This window comes from Mya arenaria, chromosome 8, assembly GCF_026914265.1.
Source record: "Mya arenaria isolate MELC-2E11 chromosome 8, ASM2691426v1".
In the NCBI taxonomy this organism is placed as follows: Eukaryota; Metazoa; Mollusca; class Bivalvia; order Myida; family Myidae; genus Mya; species Mya arenaria.
Window position 1 is genome coordinate 38,921,072 of NC_069129.1, and position 11,126 is coordinate 38,932,197.

The window sequence follows — 11,126 nt, forward strand, 5'->3', positions numbered from 1 at the left end:
CACCACCATGTCTCGACATCTAGGATGAATATGCGCCCAGTCTCGCCATACAGGATGATAATTGGCCGATGCTCGCCATCTTGGATGCGTATGGGTCCATTTCGCGCCATCTAGGATGAATACCGGCTCATGCTCGCCATCAAGGTGCACATTGGCCCATGTTTCGCTCTCTAGGATGCATATCGGCCCATGCTCGGTATCTAAAATGAATGAAAATGGGCCCATTTTCGCCATCTCGAATGCTTATGGGCCTATGGTCGAAATCTTGAATGCATATGGGCCCATTTCTCACCATCTAGCATGAATATGGCCCCATGCTCGCCATCTAAAATGAATATGGGCACATTTTCGGAAACTAAATGGTCGACATCTTGAATGCATTAGGCACATAGTCGACATCTTGAATGCATATGGGCCCATGGTCGACATCAAGAATGCATATGGGCCCATGGTCGACATCTTGAATGCATTTAGGACCATTTTTGTCATCTAGAATGCATAAGGGCCCATTTTCGCCATCTAGAATGCATATGGGCCCAATGGTCGACATCTTGAATGCATATGGGCCGATCTCTCGCCATCTAGCATGAATATGGCCCCATGCTCGCCATCTAGGATGAATATGGCCCCATGCACGCCATCTAGGATGAATATGGTCCCCATGCACGCCATCAAGATGAATATAGGCCCATGTCACGCCATCTATGATGAATAATGTCCCATGCCTCGCCATTTAGGATGTATATAGTCCCATGTTGCGCCATCTAGATGAATATGGCCCCATGCGCGTCATCTAGGATGAAAATGGCCCCATGCAGGCCATCTAGGATCAATATGCGCCCATGTCTTGTCATCTTTGATGCATATGGGCCCATGATTCACCTTCTTAGTTGAATATTGCCCAACTAGGATGAATATGGCCCCAATGTCTCGCCATCTAGAATGAATATGGGCCTTTGTCTTGCCATCTAGGATGAATATGAGCCATGTATCGCCATCTAGGATGAATATAGGCACAGGCTTGCGCATTAAGACACTCATTTCCAATGGGGTCCTTTAGTTGTTGTGTAAGAGAGAGCATGTTGATTTTAAGATTCAGGTGTCTAAATTTGCTTATCTTTTGTATCAAATAGACAGACCCATTGACATGCCTGTTGTAAAGCAAGGATTCACGGAGCTGCAACTTTTCTAAATTTAACCATACAAAATACTCAGTTTCCAAGTGCTACCTTCAAAGCTAAGCAGCAGTATGATGAGATAGATATAAACCAGGAACCAATCATCCCAGAAGGGAATGCTCTACCACTGTCTGAGATATATGGGCTTTAGGAAGAAAGCAGACACAGTTGATGACTGATCCCTTTTATTCAATACAGACATGAGGCAACATTATATTTGTGTAGTACCAAAATTCTATGAAGGTGCTTCTAATATGAACAATGAGTTAATATTGTGATAGAAATCAAAATCTAAACTTATGTTTTCTGTACAGAAAAGGCCATTCAGGAAATAGAATTGCATTTAGTAACATATAAACATTTAGTTTATTAAAGACAGACATTAAACTGAAAGGGTTTTCAACCTTATTTCTTTTAATTTTTGCCAAATGATATTATTACTTTAAGTTTAGCTATTTTTTGTATTATAACTTATTTTGTGCTTTCAAATAATGTATTTGTTCAATTTTAAAAGCCTTTTTGCAAGCTTCAAAAGAAAAACAGATATAATGAGCATGAAAAATGGAGTGCACTCATTTTAACAAGCTTTTTACACTTTGGCACTGCAGCAGCCAACATTTTATGAAGTCAAAACATGTTGATATATTGACATAAACTAAGAGGTAAAATGAAAAATTGGATAATAATTGTAACATTTTTTTTAAATCCAATAAAAGCAAAAAACACAATCTTGCCTGTATTTTGTTTTCAATAATCTTAACACCAGTCTATTCAAGTAAATGCAAAAAGGACACCTTTCATACTAATATAACTAAAATTAAGCTAACAATAAAACTACTTTTTGCCAAATAAAATATATCAGAAAAACTTAAAGCCTATAATAAAATTTGAATTAATTGTGCAGTTGTAAACTGCTTGTGACCCTTTCAATGAAATGTTGAACGTTTTAAACATATCGTAACTTTTTAACTTATGATGTCATTTTTAACACGTCATCAAATTCTATTTAACAACACCAGTTAGTAATGTGTTAAGAGCCTAAAACTATTAAATTAACTATTTAAACATAAACATTGTTTAAGATTCAGTCACAATCAAACTAGTCTCATAACACCAACACGATGACTGACAATGCATCAGTTATGTTCATTGCACATGGTTGAATTATATCTACATTTCATAGACTGTAACAAAAGAAACAAAGATAAAATAAACTTTGTACAACAATATATCATATTATAATCTCTAACAAAACACATGCACACAGACAGTTCACACTATTTTAAAAGAAAGTTTTTAAGTTACTTCTTCATAATATTGTCTTCACTTAGTTAGTTTAACAAGATTACAGTTCGTTATAACTAAGATATTCAATTAAAGTACAATTCATCTATAACATAGTCTTGCTCTAGCATAAAAGTAAACATAGTCTTACTGTAAAATAGCAAAGTTTCTTTAGAACAACAAAGTAATATAATCATGTCAACATAGTATTGCTGTAACATGAAGGAGAAAACACAGTCTCGCTTAAACATGACAAGTTAACTTAGTCTTGCTTTAACATGATTAGTCAACTTAGTCTTGCTTTGACATGATGTCTTAACATAGGCTTGCTTTAACATGACGAGTTAACAAAGTCTTGCTTAAACATGACAAGTTAACATAGTCTTGCTTAAACATTACATTGTCCTGTGTTAACATAGCAAAGTTGATAAAGTATTGATTCAACAGGACAGCATTACCATGGCTTTGTTTTGACATGACAAAGTACCATTACAAAATCGTCTTTTACATTTAAATCATGACACTATTTTTGCTTTAGCATTTCAAACTTAACACAGTCTGCCTGAGCCTGGCTAAACTTTTACAGTTCATTTGTTCTTCACGTCATTCTGTATTTTACAACAAAAATTACAACATAAACTTACACAAGCACAGAAGTTATTTTTGTAGCTTTTCAAAGATTTAGTCTTCAATTCCATACTATGGGCAATTCTATTTTACATACAAACCACCCTTGGAATTTAAAATAAATATATCCGGAATGTTCCAGTTTGCTTATTGCTTCTTGTATGTTAAGTATTTCAAAAGTTGGATGGTCTAATTTGAAAGCGCATTCCCGGGGCAGATTATTACATGTATATTTAAATAGAATAGCCCTAACAGAAAATATATATAAATATTATACAATAATAAGCACAACATTTCTATCTTTCATATACCAGCGAATGTTAACAATTTATACAACTGAAATACATGAAAATAAAGTAAAGAAAACAACAAACAAAATACCCATTACTCAAACTTCACATCAGATCCACACCTTTCCAAAATTCACAAGATTTCGGGTGCACTTTAAGAAGGCTAAATAAAATGTAGCATTTTTTTTTATAAAATCAAAATCTTGTCTACAAGAAATTTTAAATAAGGCCCTTTTAGTTTTCCAAAAAAGTTAGAATTCTGCCTGTTTAGAGCAAAAAAGTTTAATCATCATTTGCTGTAAGCATATGTATATATGTTTATTTATTTATTAAAGAAGTAACCAATAAATTGTCTTTACAATAGTCATTATGTGACAGTGCTGTATAAAAAAGCATTAAAAGAAAGTGCGAACTGAGTCAACTTTTGAATTTATAATAGCATATTTCTCGAAAAAGCTCATCATTAAAAAAAGAAAAATTAATTTATAAAAAGTTCAGTTTCCATATATTAAATGCAGAATATACACTAAACATTACTCTTTCTACAAGAGGAATAAAACAGTTAAGGAAATCGTTTAACTTAATGTAAAATGTATACATGTATATTTATCATTCAGAACCAGAAACAACATCAGATTGTTACATGTAATGAGGCATATTTTGTTTGCAATTTTCATGGATGTTATTCCCTTCTTGGAATTCTGACTGGAATTTGCAGACACATATCACAAAATGTCTATATCGTACATGTTACTGTACAGTGTAATATGAGAAACAAGCATAATTGACGTTCCAAGGTGAATGGAGTCTTCCTTAAATGTTACTATAATCTCACAAGACGGTCAGGGTATCAAGTTTGGCTATATAGTAATTACATGTACATTCTTGTTCCAGTGATGTTAAAGATACAGTCACTTACAATGGTCCAAATAAGCACAAGTCTGCAAGCCCTGCACTAGTAAAACACTTATCTTGCAAACTCAGATTCTAAGTGAATTTAGTAGGCCTTTTTGTGTTTGGTTTCAGTTTGTTTTATTGTTCTCATGCCCTCAAGAATAAATAAATGTAAATTCTAAATTCATAAACAGTAATTCATTTTCTTTTCCAAGGTAAAAGATGTCATGCATGGTCTCTCTCTATCTCCAATCTTTGTGAAATGATGACAAGATGGTTGTATATCCAAGGAACACAAATGGATGTGTTGCCTAGCAGCAGTTGCCACTGGGCCCTGCATTTCCTCCCCCTGAAGGCATGCTGGGATTGCTTGTTGAGTGCTGGGGTCCAATCTTGATCCCATTTGCCTGTAAGAAAACAAATAGATAAGACTAATATTAAACAAAAAAATGAAGCATTTAAATACATAATTCATTTTCCTCAATATGTTTAAAGTAAAAGCAATTAAAAAGAAGGAAAATTGCTTTTCTTTTTAAAAGACTAGCCTACACAATAGTTAAATGACATGAATTCAAATCTTAATGATTAAGAAAGGGCAGAGTGAGATTAGCAAATGAGCCCTTCTTTATCATTAATATTTTCAGGTCATTTAACTGACATAGAATTCACCTCATTGGCTGACACATTGTCAACGCAAAGTCTTATGCAAGGATTATGTATCGGATGAGTGGCCGTTGGCTTATATTTAAACACCCACGAAAGGTGAAATTCTTAATGATTAAGCCTAGTACTTAATGAATGCCTATCTGAATTTTCATTGGCTGTAAATATAGGTCATATTCTAAAGAAATGTAAATTTTAATTTTTTTCATAAATGTTTGATATAAATATTAGAGTTATATTATAATTTATAGATTAATTATGCAAGATTCTATCAATAAACCATTAAGACTGTGGGATGATGTAATATACACCACATGTTACATAAAACGCTAAATCATATCAATCATTATCAGATATATGTTTCTGAAAAATGCTGACTTGAATATCTTTGTCTCCAATTAAACTTTACTATTGTTAGTTACCATTTAAATACATTGACTTCACAGGATTTAACATATCAAAACAAGTTCTTACCTCATTATTAATATCAAAAACTCCATCTTGTATCTTTTGGTAAATTTCTTTTGCAGTGTTTATAAATGCCTGAAATAAAAGAAAGCTATGAAATAAAATAAAATTCTTAAAATGGATGAAGTTTTCAATCACCATATATCAAATTATCAATATTGTCAAGGACAAATTAAAAATCATTTATACTTAAAATGAGTTTAGCTTGTTGCTTTAAAAAATATAAAAACAATAATCTTTCTTTAAGGGCTATTCAAGTAAAACATATAACCCACGGGGGAAAGGCAATAATTTAAATAGTAAATGGGTGGGTGTCTTTTTTCGCTAATCTGGACCCCGAAAGAGTAAATTTGCTTCTGTAGGGGGTGGTATATTTTTAAGGTGCCTTCCCCCCCAGGGGTTATATGTTTACATGGAATAGCCCTAAGTATATTACTTTATTTAACTAACTTAAAAGTTTTATTTCTGAAATTCTTTGTAAGTGCAATCTACATGTAATAAAGCCACAATTTTACAATAGAAAATCCGACATGACAGAAATTCAATTTAAGAAATTCATATTTTCAGCACAAGTCTGAATTTTTATATTCTTATGTAAAGTATGATATCAAAACAGTTCAAGCATGAACACATAAATAATAAAAAGGTTAAAATTTCTACAAGCGTAACAACAATTAACTTGGTTTTTAAGGCTTGTGTGAACGTTGATCACATGTATTTAAATCAATGTACAATCTAATGTACCTTTGGAAAGGCAATTGAAAGAAAAGAACAGACCTCTTCCACATTTGCTGCAGTTTTAGCCGAGGTCTCCATGAAGATGAGTCCATGTTCCCGTGCGAAAGCCTCACCCTCTTCCTTCTTTACATCTCGGCGAGCTTCAAGGTCACTTTTTAAAATAGATCAAATAATAAGTATAAAGCATTTTCTAGCTATTTTGGGAAAAGACCCTACATTAAATGGGGGGAAATAACAGTGTTTCACATTTGAGAAATTCCAAGTTAAAACACTTCAATTCAACAAAAAAAACTAGAAAAATGACAACTTTGTTAGTTCTGTTAAAATACTAGTCAACATATTCATTCTCCCTTTTCATGATGTTAAAAAAAAGATCAATGAATTAAGATTTTTTTCTGGTGATTGGAAAAATAGGAAAATAGATAAAATTATAATCAATACATTTTGACCATCATCAAAAGATCAAATTAGAGCTCTATTGTCAAAACATATTAAAAATGTGACAGGAAAAGCTCTATTTTGCCTTAAAGCATAAGTAATGCTATTCAAAACTTTAGGCTTGGATTGAAGTTCTGTGCAAATGAGTATCTGCCAGTTGCTTTTTGGTGTTTTTCATAAAATAACTTAATTTTGGTAACATTTTAAAAGAGTGTTGCCAATAAAATCTGTTCGGAGAGCCATTTGATGATTCTTTTTAAATTGATGACATGTCTTTAAACAATGCAAATTCAGACTTATTAGTCTTTTTATTTAAAACAAAATCCATTGAAAGGTATTATTATTAAATAAACCAGCAATAAGGCATTCTCATTTGATCCCAAACCGCAAGCTATTGTAATTGTATATATATATTTTGGTTAAAGTAAAGATAACTCATTTTTGCTTGAGAACAATGTTGCTGTCAATTTCAATGAATATAATCATGAACATCATCACAGTATTTATCTTTTTTAAAATCATTTAAAGATCAGTTTTAGCAGAATTTATTGCAAGACCTTAAAGGAGCGATCCTAATGACACAATGAAAACCTTAAACATTTTGTTTGAGAATGAGCCTCAGAGAGATTCAAAACCAGAGCAGGGTTGAGGTGCTTAGTCTTAGACCGCTCCAGAAATTGTTGTAAAAGCTATTTATATCCATTTCAAAGTACATGTACAACATTTTAATAAAAAAAAAGAAAAAAAAAACATTAAAAGAAGAGAATGAGAATTGTATTATCCCTACCAATACTAACCTCTTGTTTCCTATCAACATAATGACCATATTTGAGTTGGAATGTTGTCTGGCATCCTCCAGCCATGTGGTCAGGTGGTTAAATGTGTCACGCCTGGAGAAAATGACATAATATCTGAACTGAATACGTTGTGAAACAATGTGCAAGCAACTTCTTAAAGAAGCAGTTCCCAAACAACAATAACTTTCAAAATTGATGCCTCATGGACCCATCAAAGAATCAAAAACAAAAATGGAAACAACATGTCAATGCTTTTTTAAGTGCTACAAAAAATTCCCTTAAAACATACAAATTTTCCCTCCCAGGCAGGTAAAATATTTTTTATATATATATATATATATATATATGGCTTGGTTCAAGTGCTACAAGTTTAAACAACTTCCTAAGGGAAAATTTCAAAGAATTTATAAATGCCATCCCTGGTTCGTTTATATGTTTAAAAGGAATAGCCCTAATGTGAAGAGACATCAAGAATTAACATACAATGGTTTCTAATCGCAATTACTGATTTTATACCACAAGGTGAAATTATTTGTTTCATATGAGTAACTGTTCAAGGTTATAGAGGATTGAAATTCAGAGTTTCATCTCATTAAGTAACTGTTACAAGGCTTAAATTGTGAATGGGTCCGACCTAAAGGCAAGGTTAACAAGCTTCACATCAGGGGCTTCTGTCCTTCCCCCTTAAATATGATACACACCTAGTTATATCGTACACCAACAAGGCACCCGCAGCACCTCTGTAGTAGGATCGCGTTATCGATCGAAACGATTCCTGCCCAGCCTGGATAAAGTATGAATATTTCTTTAAATTAGACAAAGTGAAAGAAAACAATATGCATGCATAGTTTAAAAAAAAAATCTATCCGCAACACTAATGAAACCTTATACATGGCTGGCATGACTTCACTTCAATCATGAACAGTTTCAGTGACATCAACATTTTCTTGCTAACATTAACCATACCATAAGGGGTCATAACTACTAACTAATGTGAATAACTTTCTGTATGAATGGGATTGTTTTTGCTCTTTATGTTATTATAACTTCTTTAGATAAAGTCATTAAATAATATTAAACTGAAATTCTAAGTTTCTGGGTTTACCTTTATAGGCTATTCTACATTTTGAGATCATTTTATACTACTTTGCTTAAGATGTCTTTTCTTTCAATTTATTCTAGATAAATATCTTACAGTGTCCCATATCTGAAGTTTGATTTGTTTGCCATCTATGGAGATCATACGAGCACCAAACTCCACCCCTAATATAGAAAAAAAGTGTATGATGTGAATTCATTCAAATTAAATGTTAAATAATTATGCAAACAACTTATTAATCAATCTTCAGAATTGAATGAGTGTTATATTAATCAACATACAAATACTGTTCTTTTTTAAAATTTATCATAACGGTGTGTTTTTTTATAAATATGTATTATTTCAATTTATCATTAATGTATTCAACAGGCCTTTTTCTGCCCATTTTGACCCTAGACATTTTGGGAAAATTTGCGAAGCGAAATATGCCATTTTAAGAAAAAATCAGTGCTTTACATCAAAAATTGGGAAAACTTTCAATGAAAAAAACAAACTTTTCTGTCTCCTGCTAATAGGAAATTATAAAAATATTAGTTTATTTTTCCTTTCATAAGACCTGAAATGGTCAAAATATCTATGGCAATAAATCATGACAGTTAATAATGCACACTGATCTTTGAATGTGATGAAAAACTTTACATCACACAATCCCTTACGATTTTGAATTAAAAAAATAAAATGACTTTGGATTGGGATATTTTTCTCCAGATTGGGATTTTTTTTTATACATTTTGCTAGGGTAATTAAAAGGCCTGTTCAATTGTTTCAATTTGAGACTACAATGCATCACAAATGCATAAAATCTAGTTATTATTAAATACAGCTATCTTCAATATATTTGCATGCAATAAATCATTTCAATTATGTTTCTGGAATAATTGAAAAAATATTATAAAAGTTACCAATAGTCAAATCATGAACTGGCTGAAATCTTTTGTCCGTAAATTGGAGGAGCAAACATGATTTGCCAACACCTGAAACAAAGATAACAAAATTCAATAATATACTTGCTATGAAACTTAAAGGTGACACAATTTGGATAGTGGTAACCTTTGTTACACATAATATTGCATGACAAAGAATTATTATTGTCCTCTGACAAAGAGTGTCAGTGACCATCTGCCATCAATAAATCAATATGTTCCAATCTGTAGGTCTTTGTCACTGCTTAAACACTACTGACCAAGATAGTATGTACACATATCAAATATTGTTCCATATTGTTTCAAATTTTATCTCTGTCTAGAATAATAAAAATAACAGCATTTAAGATGCATGGTACACTTCTCCTCTATTTCAATTTGCCACCCGCCCAACCTAATGCAACAATATCATGTCAGACCCCTAGTCCTAATAATTGTACGTTGACAGATTTTTTTTAGATTTTTGATATGGCAAATCCTTCACGTACAAATTGTTTAGTATCAAAAGTGGGTAGTTGTTCCGATCTGGATTCCGGGTTAAAGCATTTAGCGTCTATAAAATATCATAAAAACAAAAAATATTAATAATGTTATTTTATATTAGTCCCGTACACAAAAAATAAATATCCAACTTATAATTATGAGTTTGACGGCTTTTCTTCATTTCATTCTGTCAAAACATAACGATATATACATGAAGGGCACCCGCAAGGCTTCAGGGCACAGTTTTAAATCGCTCCGAACATTTCAGCCATGGCCGAGTTGTTACGATTGTATAACGAGGTCTATCTCGAAGCTTTGTCGGAGGAGGCCGAGTTATTACGATTGTATCGAGTTGTTCCCCTTCGCATAATTGTATTCTGTGTCAGCAATTTTCGTTTTATTAGAAAGGTAAACAACTTGTTTTAATGCATTAAATGCTTGTTTAGTGCAAAATAGCATTTCACTTACATGGTAAAATATGAATATAACTCTTTATGATCAATTTCAACCATAAAATACTTCACTTAAAACAATTTCAATATTTTTAAAACACCCCTGTTTTTTGCACATTCCCGTTTAGAATTTAGGGATTGGAAGAATCCCGTATAACACGTCTAATATTTCAGACTAGTCAGACCCCCAAACACATTATACATGCATCTGCCATATTAACATCTTTAAAGCTGAAACATCTTGCATCTTGATGTTTCATATGTATTCTGTAAATACTTTAGAATATTATGACATATGCCACATGTATACGGCCCCATGTATATACAAAAATACAGAGTAAGAATCACATGTCCACACACCCACACATATCGCTCTTGCAGATTTTAAAAGAAACATGTTTAGAGTATATCACCTTTTAAATGTTCACAAACATGTGTTGATGCAAATTAGGAGTAATGGTGTCTAACAAAATAGATCAATCCAATGGTTGCAGACTAGAACAGAATTGTCATTCCATCGTATTGCGTCGCCATTTTGTGTGTAAACAAAAATCAATAATCAGAAAATAAACGATCATAGAAAGTCTAAAGCCAGTTATAAATATAGTATACAAACAATCATGTTAAAACATTACAAATCACACATACCTGTATCTCCAATGATAATATATTTAAATAAATAAGCGTAAGACATAGTTGCAGACTTTCGTGTTTTCTGTTGATGATGTCAAAGTTTGACCCGGAAGTGCAAGGTAAAGGTCATAAAACACGTGCTGCCATCTGTCGCGTACA

General features: G+C 32.3%; 1 protein-coding gene across 1 annotated transcript; it reads right to left on the reverse strand.

The window, feature by feature from the left end:
* Nucleotides 1-1,346: 1,346 nt before the first annotated feature.
* On the reverse strand, nt 1,347-11,126 carry LOC128243415 (ras-related protein Rab-2). Its single transcript, XM_052961193.1, has 8 exons — nt 10,983-11,126; nt 9,379-9,450; nt 8,573-8,640; nt 8,079-8,161; nt 7,378-7,470; nt 6,182-6,293; nt 5,411-5,479; nt 1,347-4,680 (listed from the first exon to the last, which is right to left on the reverse strand). Exons 1-8 carry the CDS (start codon nt 11,026-11,028, stop codon nt 4,585-4,587), a joined length of 639 nt encoding a protein of 212 aa, XP_052817153.1. The 5' UTR covers nt 11,029-11,126; the 3' UTR covers nt 1,347-4,584.

Bases quoted from the DNA above. Each gene is read 5' to 3' on its own strand.
- LOC128243415 (XM_052961193.1), bottom strand. From the start codon at position 11,028: ATGTCTTACGCTTATTTATTTAAATATATTATCATTGGAGATACAG. The intron at 9,451-10,982 runs GTATGTGTGATT...TCTTTGTTTCAG, and splicing joins TATTATCATTGGAGATACAG to GTGTTGGCAAATCATGTTTG. The intron at 4,681-5,410 runs GTAAGAACTTGT...GTTTTCTTACAG, and splicing joins TTTTTGATATTAATAATGAG to GCAAATGGGATCAAGATTGG.